At 42.6% G+C, this 18,673-nt stretch overlaps 4 protein-coding genes and 1 pseudogene across 5 annotated transcripts; 4 read left to right on the forward strand and 1 right to left on the reverse strand.

The window, feature by feature from the left end:
- The first annotated feature begins 950 nt into the window (after positions 1-950).
- LOC113746633 (histone H4) lies at positions 951-1,365 on the forward strand. The gene has a single exon (XM_027283073.1). It carries the CDS (start codon positions 1,000-1,002, stop codon positions 1,309-1,311), a length of 312 nt encoding a protein of 103 aa, XP_027138874.1. The 5' UTR covers positions 951-999; the 3' UTR covers positions 1,312-1,365.
- A 2,381-nt stretch (positions 1,366-3,746) lies between these two features.
- Positions 3,747-4,531, forward strand: LOC113746630 (histone H1-like; annotated as a pseudogene).
- A 3,657-nt stretch (positions 4,532-8,188) lies between these two features.
- On the reverse strand, positions 8,189-8,739 carry LOC104921797 (histone H2A). The gene has a single exon (XM_010734438.3). It carries the CDS (start codon positions 8,619-8,621, stop codon positions 8,235-8,237), a length of 387 nt encoding a protein of 128 aa, XP_010732740.2. The 5' UTR covers positions 8,622-8,739; the 3' UTR covers positions 8,189-8,234.
- Positions 8,740-8,809: 70 nt separating this feature from the next.
- On the forward strand, positions 8,810-9,443 carry LOC109137113 (histone H3). The gene has a single exon (XM_019254549.2). It carries the CDS (start codon positions 8,986-8,988, stop codon positions 9,394-9,396), a length of 411 nt encoding a protein of 136 aa, XP_019110094.2. The 5' UTR covers positions 8,810-8,985; the 3' UTR covers positions 9,397-9,443.
- Positions 9,444-10,460: 1,017 nt separating this feature from the next.
- Positions 10,461-18,319, forward strand: LOC104922945 (mitochondrial glycine transporter B). 2 transcript variants are annotated; one of them, XM_010735909.3, is made up of 8 exons: positions 10,461-11,063; positions 11,340-11,438; positions 13,853-13,977; positions 14,482-14,566; positions 14,915-15,094; positions 15,415-15,583; positions 16,362-16,525; positions 16,649-18,319. In XM_010735909.3, the coding sequence occupies exons 2-8, from the start codon at positions 11,424-11,426 to the stop codon at positions 16,769-16,771; spliced, it is 861 nt and encodes a 286-aa protein (XP_010734211.1). In that variant the 5' UTR covers positions 10,461-11,063; positions 11,340-11,423; the 3' UTR covers positions 16,772-18,319. The 2 variants fall into 2 exon arrangements, with proteins under 2 accessions (XP_010734211.1, XP_019110090.1); XM_019254545.2 differs by lacking the exons at positions 10,461-11,063; positions 11,340-11,438 and adding an exon at positions 12,621-13,187.
- The last annotated feature ends 354 nt before the right edge of the window (positions 18,320-18,673 follow it).

The raw sequence follows: 18,673 nt of genomic DNA on the forward strand, positions 1-18,673 counted from the left end.
TAAAATGCCACATGGGATGGAAGAAGGGATGACCATTTTAGAAAAGGGATGATTTTGACCATTTTGATCATTCCTGTTTTTTACTCGCCTTTTGTTTCCCCCAATACGTTATTCCTCTCTCCTACAGCCAGGGGCGGAGCTAGAGGGGTGGCTGGGGTAGCACTGGCCACCTCTGAAACCTGACTGGACACCTCAGGTGCCACAGGTCACTGCATGTCGCCCCGAAAGCACCGCGATTTTAGAAATGCAAAAGTAGAAGGCAAAATAAACGTCTTACGCTCTGAGGAGGAGGACGATGACACTGAGGAGAAGGGGAGCAGTAAATAAGAGAATTCCAACCTTGGCTTAATTCAATAAGTAATAATTATTGAATTAAGAGAAGTTCAAAATGTAAGAAAATATAATTGAATGTGCCAACATGTCATTGATTGTTGTAGATAAAGTCCCTCCCAGTTAGATGCAGATTCGAGGCTGCTCCACAGAGTTCAACAGCCGCAGCACGTTCAGCACCCTGGACAGAGACGGCAGCTACCTGCTCTGTTGTCAGTTCAGCACCTCAGACAGGAAACTCCACCTGTACTCACCTGGGAGACAGAGACACAGCTGCAGCCAATCACAACGCATCCTGATACACCACAGAAGGAGCTCAATGATTTATAATACAACACCAACAAACGGTTTAGTCCCTATGATAAAATAGCACTTTATAACACAACATATTAATGAGGTATGTAATTAAAACTAATTAAAGAAAAACGCAAATTCATGTCTGCTGCTTTATCTACATCTGTGATCTGACTAAATGTACATTAGGAGACCCTGATACATGATGTTGTTCAGTAGGTGGCGCCAAAGAGTTAACCATTAACCTTCATGAAAGACCAAAGAAGAAGAACACTAGGACCGCCTCTGTTTTCTATTACGTCCTCAGACAAGCTGTAAATATCTGGGGATACTGCAGACAGTTATTATTGTACGATAACCATCTGAACAGTAAAAATGAGTGGCAGAGGAAAGGGAGGAAAAGGACTCGGTAAAGGAGGCGCCAAGCGTCACCGTAAAGTTCTCCGTGATAACATCCAGGGAATCACCAAGCCCGCTATCCGCCGTCTGGCTCGCCGTGGTGGAGTCAAGCGTATCTCCGGTCTGATCTACGAGGAGACTCGCGGTGTGTTGAAGGTTTTCCTGGAGAACGTCATCCGTGATGCCGTCACTTACACCGAGCACGCCAAGAGAAAGACCGTGACCGCCATGGATGTGGTGTATGCTCTGAAGAGGCAGGGTCGCACTCTGTACGGCTTCGGCGGTTAAACTCATTATTCTCTTCACTATTCAAAAACCAAAGGTCCTTTTAAGGGCCACACACTTTACTTAAAGAGCTGACCCTTTATTTCTTTGTAAGCTGGCTAAAGTATGGGTTAGATCTGAGTACTAAAGTTGAGGGGCGTTTGACTCGAGCTTTTCAGTTCAAGTTAACTTTCCTGTAGCGGTCTACAAATTAAATATCTAGCAGTACTGCATCAACTTACCTGAAACCAGTCTCCCAAAATGCCTCCATAGCTTCTCTTCAATACTAACTGCATAGAGGGGAGGGCGGTAAAATGCTGCGTTATGTGTCTGTATATAATTAGTGATGGGAAGTTAGATCATTTGTCTCGAGATGGCTCTTTTGGCTCCCAAACTGCTCTGCATGTTACCACCGATCTGTAATTAAACCAAATTTAGTGCTGGTTTGACTTATTTGTGTAGGCATATGACTTAAATTATTCAATACATCATTTTGTAGTGAATAATTCAAAAGAAAAAATTACACTTTCTGCTCTCTGAATTGCTGTAACCAGTTGTTTTGACTATTGTAACTCTGAAACCACCAAATGAATGTGCTTGCTTGTAGTACCACTCTACTACACTAAGCAGATAGAAACACCAATAAAAAATATTTATGAAAGGACAGCTATTGACTGTTGGATGCACAGTTCTCACGTCTGAAGGTTGCTTGTGGACCCTGCTCGATATGATAGTTTGACTTTGCAAATTATGCATTCTGCTTTTGTGTTTGCACATTTTCTCTTTTTTCTCTATTATTCATCTTCACACTGCATTCCTGTTCAGCTTTCTATGAGTGCTGCTTGGTGGTATGATCCTTCATATGATATGATCATATGATCCTGTCATATATGTACAGTAGCATAAGAATACACTGCATATATATATATTAGGACAGTATAAGTGTGTATTAGTGTCTAAAGGGCATAAATAATCCAGGTGGGTGTACAGTACTGTGATGGGGGAGAATGTTGGAAGAAAAACAGTTCAGTCCAGTCAACATGTGTTTTTACATGCATTGCAATAAACTACTTTTGTCCACATGACTGTTGCCTCAGTAAAACATATTCAACATTTGTTCTCTTTAAATATAACTCAATGGATTTAATGAGCTGTACATATAGAAATCAGTTTATTAAAGTGGCATCTTTTGATTTATTTAAAATATGTCACATTTGTTTTAGATAAAGATGCAGCTGTGTAAAATGTGGCTATACTATTCCACTTCCTTTTTTCACCTCAGTATGTCAATAACAATATAATATGTGCTCCAGTTCTTATCTGCCCGACACCAAGAAATGTTCTCATTCAGTATTACATTTTTATCCATTGTTTGTTTACACAGAGGGTTTACAGTATTGTTGTCACCTATACAGTGTCTTCAAAATATGGATTAAAATTGACTTAAAAGAAGGGAAAAAAAGGTAGTCACACTGTGGCATGTTATAATAAGTTCAATGATAATAATCAGACTGAAGGACAGGGCGGTAGAAACTGGGTGAGTGTTCAAAATAAATGTAGTGAGCAGTAACAGACTAGTAACATATGAAGGGCGATTGTGAACACAGGAGGAACTCCTGTTACTGCAAATATATTCAGTAATGCTGCTGATGGTCAGTTTTTACAAAGAAAAAAGTCAAATCACCACTATGAAGAATATAAACTTCTGAGTAAATCCTCACTTTGACTTTCATCATCAGCCGACCACAATGTAATAACGGTTATTAATATTGCGTAATAATATATTGTCGAAACAGTTTCACATTTAATTCTCACTGTTTGTTCATTAATAGTAAAACTAACGGTTTATTTATATTAAAACTAATCTTCAGCAGAAGAAATGTTCACAGCCACGGTGAGCAGCTCTGATATGAAGTCTGGCACCATAAGCCTCGGCCATCCTCAGTGTGTTTGCTGCTACCAGAATAACTTTAGTTTATTACAAAGTGATCGTCAACAGATGGTTGTTTTTACTTTGAGTCTCTGAACAAACATGTGGGGCAGCTGGAAAACGACTTTTGATGGAGCTCTGATTGATCTAAAAACATTTTAGGAGAGAAATGAGTGTGAAAAGTCGCCGCGCAGAGCTGGTCACGACGGGGAATGTGTGAGGTTTGGAGGCTCCCCAAACAAAATGCAGAGAGCATCAGAGCTCTACATGACCTGAACATGACGAGGACACAAGTCCGCTATCGGCTCCCTTCGCTGTCAGCCTTCAGCTCTTCTCCACATTTAGTTTAGAGTGTTTTATCGATGAGGAGGAAAAACACAAGTTGCACGGCGTTCAGACTGCACAGAGGAGCCACGGGTGGGTTGAGTCTCCACGGTTCTCATGGTGGGTTTAATTGCAGCCTCGTGCTCTGAGCTCTCCAAAGTCCAGTCACACTCTGCTGTTGTCCTGAGTACGAACGGAAGACAAGATGGCAGAAGTGCTCCAGCTCAGCCCCGCTCCGGCTAAAGCGGCCAAGAAGAAGGCGACCAAACCGAAGAAGGCTGGCCCCAGCGTCAGAGACCTCATCGTCAGTCTGTGTCCGCATCCAAGGAGCGCAGCGGCGTGTCTCTGACTGCCGTCAAGAAGCTCTGGCTGCCGGAGGTTACGATGTGGAGAAGAACAAGACCCGCGTTAAGGTCGCCATCAAGGCTCTGGTCGCTAAGGGGACTCTGGGCCAGCCACCAGGGCACCGGGGCATCCGTCCTTCAAGATGAACAAGGCGGCTGCTGAGCCCAAAGCCAAGAAGCCCGCAGCCAAGAAAGCCGCTCCTAAAGCCAAGAAGCCCGCAGCCAAGAAACCCGCAACAACCCAAGAGCCCAAGGCAGCAGCAGCAAAGAAGCCGGCAGCCAAGAAATCCCCCAAGAAAGCCAAGAAGCCCGCAGCAGCCAGAAAGCAGCTAAGAGCCCAAGAGCCCACAAGAGCCCCAAGAAAGTGGCACCCAAGAAGGCCCCTTGCAGCCAAGAAGCTCCCGCTAAGAAGGCTGCCAGCCCAAAGCCAAGAAGCAGCACCAAGAAGAAGTGAGCTGTCCTCAATCAAAACCAACGTCCTCACAAAAAAAAAAACGGCTCTTTTTAAGAGCCAACCACATCATTCATAAAGAGTTCATTCCCTTTTTAATTTTTAATGTAAAACCCTGGTTGATTTCAATATAAGTACATGTGTAACTCCGCCTGTTGCATGAATTAATTAATCATCTGCCAGGTCAAACTTCACCACCACAAAATAAACAGTATGTTTACTGCTGTTATGAACAAACTGAATATGAATGAATACTTAATTTGCATCAAACTTCTTTTAACTAATGTGGAAATGTATAATAAGTTTGAATTAAAATAGTGTGTGTAATGTATAGGGTCACCACAGAGTTTGCTTTGAGTGTTGTGTAACAGTAAAGTGTTTTGCAGGAGTTGCAGGTTCAAGGCCTACAGTATAGCAACTTAAAAGTTCCCGTTCAAGCCGACCCGCCAGCGCTGCAGCCAAGTTCCGTGACTGGGTGACCCCCCTCCTTCTCTGGGGTGTCTATTTTTTACTGTAACTCCACCCATTCATGTAATTACATGGTATGACCGGGAGATGGCGCTTCTCTCACAGAACTTTTTTACAGTTGTTCTACCTGGAGATGACGTAGCTCTACACACCTCTTTGCATTTCGTTGCAGTAATGGGCTTTTTGGTCTCCCAGTGTCACAGATCAACAGAGCGGAACATGCAGCTGGTTTGACTACTGCATACTCATACAGTAGCTTATGATTTGCGGGTTCATGAATTGAAATTACAATTTAAGTGTTTATATCTAACATGTCAGCATTCACCAAATCAACAACATCTAGGCTGTTCTGTCTTTACTGTGGTGGGCGTTATCTGCATTAACGTGCTGCGTTTAGGTGAGACTCTTGGGCGATGAAAAAGAAATGTTGATTGTCCATTAGCTCGCATGTGACGCACTTGATGGGAACTCTCCTTGTTGATGCGTTCATCTCGACCGTTTAGAGGTCTGCCTCTGACAGTGTCTATATATGCATATGTAATTAGGCATATGTAAATGATGTGTTGTGAACGAACACGCCCACACCAAAGGACAAAATATAGCCCATGAAAACTCAAGACCGTCACATTTTCTGGACTTTTTACGCTAAAATGGAAGCGACACTTTTTATACACAGCCAAGAGGCCAAGACGTGTCTTATCAAGGTAAGTTACTGCCACTGTTGCTTTTCAGCCTGAACACAATTCACCTGAGTGAAATCCTGCTTTGATGAACGCACCAAATTATCTGATTCTTTCCCACTAGACAAAGCAGTCCTCACCGCTCACAAGGCCACAGACATCGGAAAGTACACACGAGACGCAAGGGCAACGTGCGGTTAAAAAAAAAAAAGCGTAAGTTTATACTGTATGTATTGAATCGATCCCGATTTATTCAGAGAGAGTGCCTTGGGAGTGTATAAAAGATGGCTAAATTTATAATCTCGTCTTCCCCTTTTCTTGTACAGGCTACCACTGTCAACTCCGTGGCAGGAAGCTATGCCGGTTCGGTCAGGGGCTACTTGAGGCCGAGATCCGGGCCCTCAAAAGCCGGGTCGCCACAGTGGAAGCTACAAGGGTCCCTGATGGCATCCGCGACAGCTTCAATGAGGGACTGCTCCGTGGAAGAGGCAGTACAGGAAAATCAAGGAGTGTCTGCAAAGGTTGTCGCCGAACGTGGCAGTCAGAGCCCTGCCTGCCGAACGGGAGGAGAATTTTTTAGGCTGTGCCGACGCGACCGGACACATACGCTGCCAATGTGGTTCATGGCGCTAACTCCTTTGACGTTTACAAGTGTTGGGGGAAGAATGTCACTTGGAGCGGCACCACGGCAAACGGCCACTGCCGGACAATTTGAAAGAGAGGGTGCACCAGCACCGTTTCCCAGCGCTCCGAACTGTCTGGGGACCAGTGGGAAAAGATCCGGAGCCGAATAAACGAAAGACTCAGGGTCCCCGAAGGCTGACCCTGAGACGCAGCGCGCTGGCTTCAGTCGCTGAAGGACATTTGCATTGTGTATATATATATATATATATATATATATATATCTATATTATATATATATATAGATATATATATATTATTGTTTCATTATTAGAAGTGTATTAGACTTTAGAAGTGTTATTATACGTTTGTTTTGTTTGATTTGCATGCGTGCCTTTGCACTTAAATACATAACAATTGCAAAAAAGATTCTTGCTTCATGGAGTTTTCTTTACGCCTGTGGGATTAACAGAAACTTGTTGCTTCAAGAAGTTCCATTTAGCCATAATAATAACCACGACGCTGCCAGTAAACACAGTAAAGACGTCATCCTCCAGGTATTCGTGACTACACATTGAGAATTAATGAGCTCACACACGTCAGCACGAAAATGAGTGAATGAGTGAACGTCAGATTAAGCACAATATGACGTTTGGGTTTTTGTTTTGTAAATAACTTCGTTTGCTTTAAAACCACAGGTCTCTCAGTCCTGACTTCTCCTAAATATATGTCTCTGTCATCACATCATCACAACACATGATGGTTTCGTAAGCGTATACTGCAAACTTTATTAAAACCAAACATACTTGACTTATTTCACACTTGATTCACCCGTAATTCTTTCCATTTACGCTTTACGCTATTTATTTATTGTACACACAGAGAGAGAGAGAGAGAGAGACGAGGGGACTGCACTTGAGTTTGTTTAGAACTGAGAGCAGAAATAGAACATCTTACTAGACAGGTTGTGTCAAAAGTTTATGATGTCCTACTAGAGAGAGTACTCTGACGTGCAGCTGCAAACTGTTCTCAGGAAGAGTACTATCTATGGAGCAAAACCTTCAATAACAGTGTTTGTTTAAGAGAAATGACCATGAAAGGAATGGAAGATGTATAGTGAACGCCCTATGACATATGCCTTGTATCTGTTTTGTGTGTGTGTTAATAAAACTAGCCAGAAGCTGTGGGACCCCAGAACTCAGCAGGGCGAGAAGGTGGACAGACCGCGGGGTCTGTTAAGATTCAGAGCTGTGTTCTCCCTTTGCAAAGGCGAAACTGGAATATGTCTTTGTCTCCTTCATTTCAGACATCTCTCTGTTTGTATTTCAGGTCTGCAGCAATTCGGGGTGGTTTTGCAACACCACAACACTAAATACACACAACATGCTATACTGTAATAGTCCAATAATCCATATGTGTCAATACAAACACCTAACATTGGAAACAAAAAACACATGAAGGACGTGTCCTCTTGTCAATTTGGCATCAATATAAAGTGACCACAAACTGACTGTATTTCCATACAAACTACCAGCCTCTCTCTGCATTGTTTTAATGAGAGCTAGTTGCTGGATCAGATACACGCTCACATTGAATTTAAGCGTTTTTAGTTTAACACCGGTCATGTGTGTTACACGGTATTTTACACATGCAGTTTTTTTCCGCCGTTAACTGCCCAGCTTCCTGGTTCACACTGGAGGAGTGCACATCTTATTAGACATGACTAAACATGAGGAGAAAGGAAAGTCAGACTCCTATTTCACTGGTTTCAACATGAGCAGCTGGCCTGTGTTTACTTAAAGTTCTTAAGAAGCTAGGGTTTCACAATCACACACCAAGTTGTGTTCATGTTGTCTGCTGTATAAAGGCAACATAACACTTAAGATCGTGCTGAATTGTTGGCACAGCTGTGATTAAGTTCCACTAATCATGGCTACATTTAGTACAACATTTGATTTATAGGAGTACTGCATAAATGATACGATAGCTTTAGCATATCTTTTATTTCCTGCAGTGAGTCGTTAGAGCTTCCAGTAAATAACTTCATATTTACATGAGAAACAACTCTTTAACAAGGGTGTGGGTGGCTCTTAAAAGAGCCTTTGTTTTGTTTCCAGCAGTGAGCAGGTTTACTTGGACTTGGCGGGCTTCTCGGTCTTCTTGGGCAGAAGAACAGCCTGGATGTTGGGCAGCACACCGCCCTGAGCGATGGTCACTCCGCCCAGCAGTTTGTTGAGCTCCTCGTCGTTGCGGACAGCCAGCTGCAGGTGACGGGGGATGATACGAGTCTTCTTGTTGTCGCGGGCAGCGTTTCCAGCCAACTCCAGGATCTCAGCGGTCAGGTACTCCAGCACGGCCGCCAGATAGACGGGGGCACCGGCTCCAACACGCTCGGCATAGTTGCCTTTGCGCAGTAGCCTGTGGACACGGCCGACGGGGAACTGAAGCCCGGCACGGGAGGAGCGGGTCTTTGCCTTAGCTCTGGCTTTGCCACCGGTTTTCCCTCGGCCACTCATTTTCAAGATACTTTCTAGAGTTACGACTCAAAGAAAATGTGGCGACTACAGACAATCCTCGGTTATATTGTCAGGGAGCGAGAGGAGGGGGTCTTGTCAGACCAACCAGAAAACAGGTTTCTACAGAGGGGGCCGCTTTGGATTTTGGCGGACTTCTTTCTACTGATTTTCCGCCAATAAGCAGCGGAGATTTGGGCGGTGGGTCGCTCCTGAAGGCGGCGCTGAGCTCCAGCAGGAGCCCCTAACCAATCAGGAGCCGGAGGTCTGAAGCAGCGTCACCATTTCACAGCCGGTCTCACAGTTTAAGAGCAGCGTGTCTCCTCTCTTTACTACACTTTTCTCCTGTTCAGAGAAAGAAAGAACGATGGCAAGAACCAAGCAGACCGCTCGTAAATCCACTGGAGGCAAAGCCCCCAGGAAGCAGCTGGCCACCAAGGCTGCCCGTAAGAGCGCCCCGGCCACCGGCGGCGTGAAGAAGCCTCACCGTTACAGGCCCGGTACCGTGGCTCTGAGAGAGATCCGTCGCTACCAGAAATCCACCGAGCTGCTCATCCGCAAGCTGCCCTTCCAGCGCCTGGTCAGAGAAATCGCTCAGGATTTCAAGACCGACCTGCGCTTCCAGAGCTCCGCTGTCATGGCTCTGCAGGAGGCCAGCGAGGCTTACCTGGTCGGCCTCTTCGAGGACACCAACCTGTGCGCCATCCACGCCAAGAGAGTCACCATCATGCCCAAAGACATACAGCTGGCCCGCCGCATCCGTGGAGAGCGCGCTTAAACTGTCTACTCATCAGTCAACAACAAAGGCTCTTTTAAGAGCCACCTCACTCCTCACTGAAGATCTTAATCCTCCGCTTTCAGTAGTAATTTAGAAATAAGTCATATTAAAATTACACTCTTCACATATTCTCAAAAGTATTAAAACCTCTAACTGGCCTTAATCCTCTGAGTTGATATTGTGCTTTAGTGCTGCATATCCCCCTCAACTACCACGACGTAATGTGTTGCCCTTTAATATGATAAGATGGTGTCGAGTAAAAAAACAACTTTGTGGTCATTAAAATAAATAAATAATTTTTTGTGGAGTATAAACACAATCTGATTGTCTTGGATAAAGGATGTATTGCAGTATAAAGTTGTACTTTATGCTACTTTATCTACAGTATATTTATTGCAAACAGCATAATTACTAAACCGAAAGCTTCAAAAGTCATTAAAAATTCAGCATTATTTCAACTACTGACTTCTGCATGAATTAGTCATTGTAATTCTTATTTCTTGTATCTCCAAGAAAATACACCTTCACTGTTTTTGAATAGAGACAGAAATTTCTGAGACAAACATCTAGGAATAAAGCCCAAATTTACCATATACTACCATGTGTATTTTACAGTTTTAATGTCTTGTGTTCATTTAATTAATGTCTTGGTTTAGGCTGAGCCGTCGCTTATGTTAATTTACTATGTCAAATGTCTTCTTTAATTATTAAATAAGTTCACTTATTTAATGTTATAGTATATTTTTCAGTATTTCTAATACTGCTATTTATTTAATCATGCCCCGTTTTATTTCATTCATTTTATATGAAACACTTCTAATTATAATATATTGACAGTTTTGTTGTGTTTAGGAGGGTTGAATAAGAGGTTTCAATTTGTGAGTTTGCTTTTTCAGTTATTACTCAATCTAAGCAGCATAAATAATAGAAATACATAGTTCAATACAAATGTTGCCACATTATGCACACTCAGTGGTGGTTCTGCTTGTCATCCACTGACAGACTTCTGTGTAGTTTTCAACTTAGGACAACGGCGACACCCTGTGGCCACTACTAGAAATGCATTACACTACATTGACCACATACCGGTTTGTTTCCTAAGATATCCTCAGTAAAACAGCAGCGTATGAATTATACATACACGATATAATTGTGCTAATTTCGCACATTCATCCTGGTTTATATGAATCAATATTCTCTGTGAAAAGTTGTTCAGCTTGTGTCACGGGGTGATGATGCGTCTCGCCCATGCACTGGAAGTGAACTCCGCTAGCCAGATGCTAACAGTCGCAGCAGCACGGCAAGTAGCGACAACGTCGGACAGTTTTTTGTGGGACTATTTGTCACTGTACTTCGTTTGCTATCTGACTAAAATCAACCTTTAGGACACGATCCACATCAGGACACCAACGGATGCTTTTTTTTATATATATCTGTGAAGAAGAGAGCTAAGTTAAAACAACTCCCGGGAGTGAGCTAACGCCGAGGTTAGCTGACGAGCTTTACCACAAAGTTCCTCACTCTTCAGCCTGGCAGGCGAAGTGTTGCTCACGTTAAAGTCTGACGAAACTTTCGCAGATTATTACAATAAACACAGAAGATGGCCTCGCTAGAGCCTGCGAAGGTGACCATCACCTCTGTTAGCCCTTAACGGACTTCAAAGTCAGGTAAGAGGAGCTACCATGCTAAGCAACCTGGCTACTGTACTACAGCTGGTGTATCTGTGAAGCAAACCGGCTGAAACATTTGATATAAGCAGTCTTTTGTCTTAGGAGCAGTCAGGTTGTCAGTGCCTAGCCTGCCCAGAGAGAGAGAGGTGGATGCTATCGTCACCTTCACATACTCTGACAGCCAAAGAGCTAACCTAGTTAGCTTTGCAAACGGCCTTTGGACTGTTTTGATATTTGACTCATGGCTCTTATCTGTTTCTTTCTCACTTTAAGTAACGTTGGTTGACGTTAGCCAGCTTCAAAACTCCAGTGCCAGGAGAAAAACTGGACTCATCCGACACAGCATCCAGGTCAAAGATGGAGTTAGCCGCGGTGAGTACACCTGCTGCTGTTTGTGATGGTCACATCAGCACACACACACACAGCCAGCTGACTGAGTAAAACCTGCGTTGGACCAACTAATCAAGTGTGTGTGACTGTCTAACATACTTGTACTTATATCATCCATATAAACTGAGATATAGAAGAAGAAGTGAAGAGTTACTTTTATTAATTCTTTTTTTCACTCTGTTTTATTTTACATGCATTTTATAACCCAGAACACACACATGCAGTACAAGGGCTCATAGACATGCAATGTGAAGAGAGAGATGGTGGAGTGATGAGCAAGCCCCCCTGAGGAGCGCCCAGTGAGCTGTTGGGGGGGTTCGGTGCCTTGCTCAAGGGCACCTCGGCAGTGCCTAGGAGGTGAACTGGCACCTTCCATATTTTTGGTCCATGCTGGACTTGAACCGGCCAAGTCTCTATGGACTGAGCTACTGCCGCCCAATATTTTGTTATTGAACCAGCCAAATGCCTGACAGATAATAAAGAAAAAATCTAAATCATCATACACAAACCCGATATTGGTAATTGGACTTTACTTATATGTCACCTTTTTAGTCTTCCGACCACTCAATTCACACACACACACACACACGCACGCACACACTGCATGCAAGGTGCCACTTTCTCATCAGTTTTTAGGAGCTAACCATTCATATTCAATCAAACACTGATAGCACAGCCTTCCAGAGCAATTTGGGTTTAGTGTGTTGCCCAACATTCACATGCAGACTGGAGGAGTCAGAGATCGAACCACCAATCTCCCTCCTGAGCTACAGCCTAATGTATTAAGGCCTAATACACCCTGAGATATTTAAGGAAGTGGTGTAAACAGTATGGCAAAATCATTGATGGTGGAAACATTCATGTTCTTTCACAGTATTTCCCACAAGTAGTTGAACTCCATGGACAAATCAGATGGCTTTCAGCGTGTTCCCAATGATATTTACCCATCCAGAGCCTCACTGGATGCCATAAATACATAATTATTAACTATAAGTCTTTGTAGCATTAGACACTGAGCTCCTGTCAATTGTAATAGTAATCTGTGTGCTTAAAAAAATGCCTGCTGCTAATTGATAGTTGAAATCAAGCCTCAAACTCTGACAGAATCAGCCTGGGTCATGAATATACTGTATGGGGAAGAGGAAACATCATTATGGAAACATGGTATCGATTCATCTCCACCCACGCATGCATCAGCTGTTCTCACAGTTTGATTTTGGTCAGGATGTTTTGTAATTTTGGTCAGATCGACCAGTTTAATATTGTGATTGTGGGGACCCACGATTGTAGGCAGATTTGTATGTGGCTATTTAACACACACACAGCCACAGCCACTTTATGAGTCATGCCGTTTGACAAAGATGCAATTTAGCAGTGAGCTTTGCAGAAAGGGGGGGGGGGCGTAAAATACAGATGTGCGAGTGTGTCTCTGAAAGATAAAGATAGAAGCCCATAGAAAAACGTGGGCTGGATTAAGCTTCTGCTTTGGCTGACAAACCGGGCGGAGGGAGGGAGGACGAGAAGCAGGAGACAGCCATTATGGGTTAGCGGGAGAGAAAACGAGAGAGAGTGGGGGAAGGAAGGAAGGAGGGTTTGTGAGAAAGATGGAGGTTTATTTTATAACATGTTATATGGAATAGCAGCATCACAGAGAGAGCGAGAGAGGTGAAAGAGGGCAAAATGCAGGAAAAACAGGATCCTCGAAACCGAGCGCCAGGCAGTCTGGGGAAGGTAGGCGAGTGTGTTGGTGTGTAACATGTGCTTTAAAGTGGCACACGTGTGTGTGTGTGTGTGTGTGTGTGTGTGTGTGTGTGTGTGTAGGTTCATATTGTATGTACAGCAGACAGCTTATTTATGGTATACATTTTATTTTGTGTTTGTTGTTGCTGTAATTGTGACTTTGTGATTGTGTTTACCTTAAAATGCAGCTAAATTTACCGTCTTTGTGTCTGTCTTAGTCTGTCTTAGTGTCTGCCTGTTTGTCCATGAGGCATGTAAGCACAGATAATGTTAAGTCTCTCAGTTTAATTCGACCTAACAGCCCCTGTGGTGTGTGTGTGTGTGTTTGGACTGTCTCTGCACATCTCCATCATCTCTGCTCTGTGGAACCTGGCCTCTGCTCTGTACTCCGGGCCAGTGATGGAAATGTCATACAAACATATTTTCAAATGAAATTACACTCCACATGTGTGAATGTAATGTGTGTATGTATGCACTCATTGCTGAGATTGATGCCAGAATTTCACACAGTGGCTAATTTTTCTTTGCCCTATCGTCTCTGTCCATGTTTCTGACCCCCCTTTCTCTCCGCCATTTCTTTCTCTTGTCACTTCTCCCCCCCTTGTGTCCTCGTTTTCCATCCCTTTGTCCCTCTCTTGTCTTGTCATCATACTTAGGCTCACCCGGCTCTCAAAGCCTTTATGTGTGGCTCGCTCAGTGGCACCTGCTCTACGCTGCTCTTCCAGCCTTTGGATCTGGTGAAAACACGACTGCAAACCCTTCAGAACAATGCCAAGCCAGGGTGAGTGTATGTACATGTAACGTACAGGCACTTCCCATATGTATGAACATGCAAAAAAAACACACACACACACTACACTGCACTACACATTTCCCCTGCATGTCATCAGACACATGTCCCTTTTTTTCCCCCCCTTGACTTTTACTCACGCACACAGCATGCTCTCCAGGCACAAAGCGACACAGAGAAAGACACGCAGCATGTTAGGGCAACATTTGCAGGCAGCAGCAGCCTGAATCTGCCGTTAGTATGACCCATATAGGGCAATTAGTCACACCAGCACCATGCAATCATACTGTCACACTGCTAGGTTGTAATTATTTCCACTGAAGACAGGAACAGGAAATAGCAGCTAAAAGTGGATTTTTATTTTAAACAACATTCCACAGGTGGAGGCCATGTCTTCATTTTCATTGTTTTATTCTGTATAACATGAAAATCCAACCCATGCCGTGTTTGCACCTTTTAAATATGTCCGTAACTATCCTCAATTTCATCCTGCAGTGCACCGAGGGTGGGGATGTTTACCGTCTTTATCAGTGTTATTAGGACAGAGAATTTCTTCAGTCTGTGGAAGGGAGTTTCACCAGTGAGTAACTACGCTTCTTTATTAATTTTAACACTTAAAATAATTCCTGCAGCTTTAAATCCTCTTGTTTCATGTATGCATGCAGTCAGTACCCAGTCTATGTACGCTCTTTCTGTGCCTTTTCCTCATAAATATCACATATTTGTTAATTAAACAATTCACAGAAACAATATTAAACTCGTAAAATGTCTTGGTGTAGACTGGGCCCTCTTTGGCTTTCATTTAAACATTATAGTGTTTTCTTGGTTGGCATTTTGTTAAGGCACCTTTGACACCATCACATCAAACAAAAAGCAGAGTTATGAGAAATTTTTAACACTTCTGTCTCTCTCTCTCTCTTTCTGGCAGTCGTTTGTGCGCTGCATCCCTGGGGTGGGCATCTACTTCAGCACCTTCTACACCCTGAAGCAGCACTACTTCTTGGACCGGGCACCCAACGCTGGTGAGGCTGTTCTGCTCGGAGCAGGTGCCAGAGCTGTCGCTGGCGTCAGCATGCTGCCATTCACAGTCATCAAGACACGCTTTGAAGTGAGCCACTTCTTCTTTTCACCTTGAGAGACCTCAAGTGAGGTGGTCTGCATGACTTTGTGGACTTTAGTTGTTCGCTGATCATCTCCTCACAGTCAAGTTTTAATCAGTGTTGTTAACAGGGCAGTTTGCAATTCAGGACCAATAAATGAACCAAGAATGTAAGAGACATCGTACCCAATGAATGACCATAAATAAATAGATGATTAACCACAGTCCACAACAGGTAGTCCACATCACTGTTGAAAGTTACACAAATGTAAAAACCTACAATATAAAAATGAAACTGAATTATTTACACTGCTGCTTTTATGTTTCAGAGTGGCCGTTACAACTATGTGAGTGTGGCTGGGGCTCTGAGGAGCATGTATGAGACAGAGGGAATCAGGGCTCTGTTTTCTGGGCTGCCAGCCACACTGCTCCGCGACGCTCCTTTCTCCGGCATCTACGTCATGTTCTACAGCCAGGCCAAGAAGGCACTGCCTCAAGGTGAGCGCACTGCATCAGCAAATCAAAATGGAGGTCCTTTAAATGTGGAGCACCATTTTCTATAGATCTGATGAGCAGTTTTAGTCTGTGTACCATCAATAAAGTGTAATGTATAGTGAATTGTTTAGTGCTTTTGAATCTTTGGCCTTCAAAAGATGCATTTTAAATACTGTATGTCTTCAACCTAAAAGCTTTTTAATGCACCCAGGTGCCCGTGACACAAAGTGCATTTCCATTCACTTTTTGTTTGTTTGTTTGTTTTTGTGCCTTTTCAATGAATCAGTAAAAATTGGCTGAGTTGGAAAAGTGAAAGGTCTAAAAACAAAATACCAATTCTGCTTATCAGTCTGATTCTTTATCGGCTTCCTTATCGATTCTTGATCAGTTTTCTGTGTGAACAAAATCAGTTTTTATTTTTTTTTTTTATGCTTTATTATGTCCGAGTCTGAACCCAGTGTAGAAACGGGCTAGAAAAAAGGCAAAAGACTAGCTCAGGTATGCAAAAGCTCCACTGTTTTCCAATGAATCTGACAATTTGGAGCCAGTTCTCACCTGGAACTTTTCAAATACATCACTACAACATGTCTAGAGCTTCACCCTATTGTTGAAACCTTTTCAGTCTGGAATATGAGATTGCACGACCTGTTTTGTCCTGTGTTTCCTTTCTTTACATTGGCCATCGACACACACTAACAATGACTAACAGTTAAATATTATTAGAATTATATATAATAATACTCCTCTACTTTCTCCTTATACCTGGTTTCTCTTCTCTCAGAGGTGGCTTCGTCAGCCTACGCGCCACTAGTGAACTTCGGCTGTGGGGTGGTGGCAGGCGTCATGGCGTCTCTGGTCACACAGCCTGCTGACGTGGTAAAGACCCACATTCAAATCAGCCCATCCCAGTGGAGGACTGCAGACGCTATTCGCTACATCTACATGGTGTGTGCTCATTTAATCGCAGCAGTCCATTTTTCAGGGAGAATGGGTGCTAGAAACACTCATTCTTGTTGACAAGCAGGCTAACATTCATACAAAATTTTATTGCTCTCTCCTCTCCCTCAGGAGCACGGTGTCAGTGGGTTTTTCCGCGGGGCTGTACCCAGGTCGCTGCGACGCACTCTCATGGCCGCTATGGCTTGGACTGTCTATGAACAGCTGATGGCTCGAATGGGCCTCAAATCCTGAGGAGCAACAGTATTGTGCCACAATAAAACACCAGAGGGATAATGATACACAGCATTTGCTCACTGAAAGTCCCACGAACGAAGAAAAGGGAGCCGAGGAGCTTGTAGAGACAGTAAACTAGCTCTACCAAGATTGTGTCTGAAAAAAGTCGGAGAATATGTGTCTGTCTTTCTTTTCTTTGTTAATATTTTGTGAAAATGTGCCTGTTTGTGTCTGTCCGTGTGTGAGTTTAAGATTGTGACACTGCACTTGTGTCGGTCTTGGACTGAAGTGACACTCCTTGCTGTGAAGTGAATTTGCACCTCCTCTCATTAAATATGTTTGGGCACCTTGAGGCTGCCACTAAAAAAAAAAAAAGCCCTTGACAGAGGGCTTGTAACTGTGCTGGGCAACGTAGTTTCCTTCTGACAAGGTATTTTAAAATGCTGTCAAGTCAAACGGGACACTCAGCAAGCTGCTGTATCGCACATATGCTGAGGTTACCAAAAACAAAGCACTGCAGAGAGGAGGAGTTCTGGCTTGTGCCATATTTATAAAACTTGCATTAGATTTTGGCAATCTCTCTTATTTGCCAATTAACAAACTGACTTATTTAATTTGTTTCAGGCTCAGACAATCACAAGCACTCACACAGCTGCATTATGAGGATAAAATCACAATAAAGCCTTTGTTGCCATACCACTTAAATCTATGCTAATTTAAAGTTTTTGTACAACTGTGGTGCATTTTAAAGAAGTAATAATCGTGACATCTGGGCTCAACAAACAAAGCTGGAAAATATTGACCCTGGTGGGTCCTGGTGTTTAAATAAGCACTTTTATAATTTGAGAAATTTATCATTTTGTTGACCTCTTGTCATTTAAATATGAGCATATTTCCAGAACATTTCAAATGAAGCATTGCTTAATCACAACATGATTATAATCCACATCAGTCAGTTTCTTCCTGGCTTTGTAAATATTTGACTTAATACACAATTGTTGGTTTTAACAAATGAGGCCATATTTTTATGTTGCTTGTACATTGTGTCCTTTACTATAAATAGTATTTATTGTTGATAGAAAGAAATATACTTATGTATGACTGCAGAAATAATGCCAAATAGAAGATCTCTTTTGTTGTGGGGGAGATTTGAAAACGACTTAAGATAGCATGCAATGGATTCTGCATCCAAAGTGCAAACACACTGACAATTTTTGAAAGTTTTAGTAACATGACAGAACGGTCACTACTGTCCAGTGTGATCTGTGATATAACAGGAAGGTTGTGTAGAAAAAAGATCAATTTAATGACATGAGTTGATTTCTAAAGAGCCTCAGTGTTTGCTGTGTAACACAAACTGTGTATCTAATTGTGCCGTAATTCAATGAAGTTTTACCTCATCCATTATTTCATCATCACGCCACTCCTGTAGTCTTTGTTCATCCTGGATTGTGACTACATTGTATTTGGTCATTGTTATCGTAGATATTTGGTCTGTGTGTTTGCTCACACAGACACTGTGCCTGCCTGGTTTTTAACATCAATAAATTGCCCTAATTTTTTTGACAGCAATTTATTTTGACTTCTTATATTGAAAATATATAATATTGAGTTTGACTCGTTTGACTTTATTGTTGATGTTGCTTTATCTCTTAGACATGAATGAATATTTGTATAGAATCAACCATGTTATCAAATTAGAGCAAACTTTTTCAGACAGCCACTCAATGTGACTTATTGAACAGCTAAAACAAGCCACTATGACCATAATACGTTACACATAATATATGGAAAAGGCATATCAAACATTTTCAACAATTGTTCTAAAAACATCTTTTATATTGTAGGACATTTGTAATAAAAGTCTAATATAAATAATATGTTATGAAATAAAGCTGTTAGACAGTGAATGTTTGTGGC

Source organism: Larimichthys crocea, chromosome X (genome assembly GCF_000972845.2).
Source record: "Larimichthys crocea isolate SSNF chromosome X, L_crocea_2.0, whole genome shotgun sequence".
NCBI classification, from domain to species: Eukaryota; Metazoa; Chordata; class Actinopteri; family Sciaenidae; genus Larimichthys; species Larimichthys crocea.

Bases quoted from the DNA above. Each gene is read 5' to 3' on its own strand.
- LOC113746633 (XM_027283073.1), top strand. From the start codon at position 1,000: ATGAGTGGCAGAGGAAAGGGAGGAAAAGGACTCGGTAAAGGAGGCGCC.
- LOC104921797 (XM_010734438.3), bottom strand. From the start codon at position 8,621: ATGAGTGGCCGAGGGAAAACCGGTGGCAAAGCCAGAGCTAAGGCAAAG.
- LOC109137113 (XM_019254549.2), top strand. From the start codon at position 8,986: ATGGCAAGAACCAAGCAGACCGCTCGTAAATCCACTGGAGGCAAAGCC.
- LOC104922945 (XM_019254545.2), top strand. From the start codon at position 13,137: ATGCAGGAAAAACAGGATCCTCGAAACCGAGCGCCAGGCAGTCTGGGG. The intron at 13,188-13,852 runs GTAGGCGAGTGT...CATCATACTTAG, and splicing joins CGCCAGGCAGTCTGGGGAAG to GCTCACCCGGCTCTCAAAGC. The intron at 16,526-16,648 runs GTGTGTGCTCAT...CCTCTCCCTCAG, and splicing joins CTATTCGCTACATCTACATG to GAGCACGGTGTCAGTGGGTT.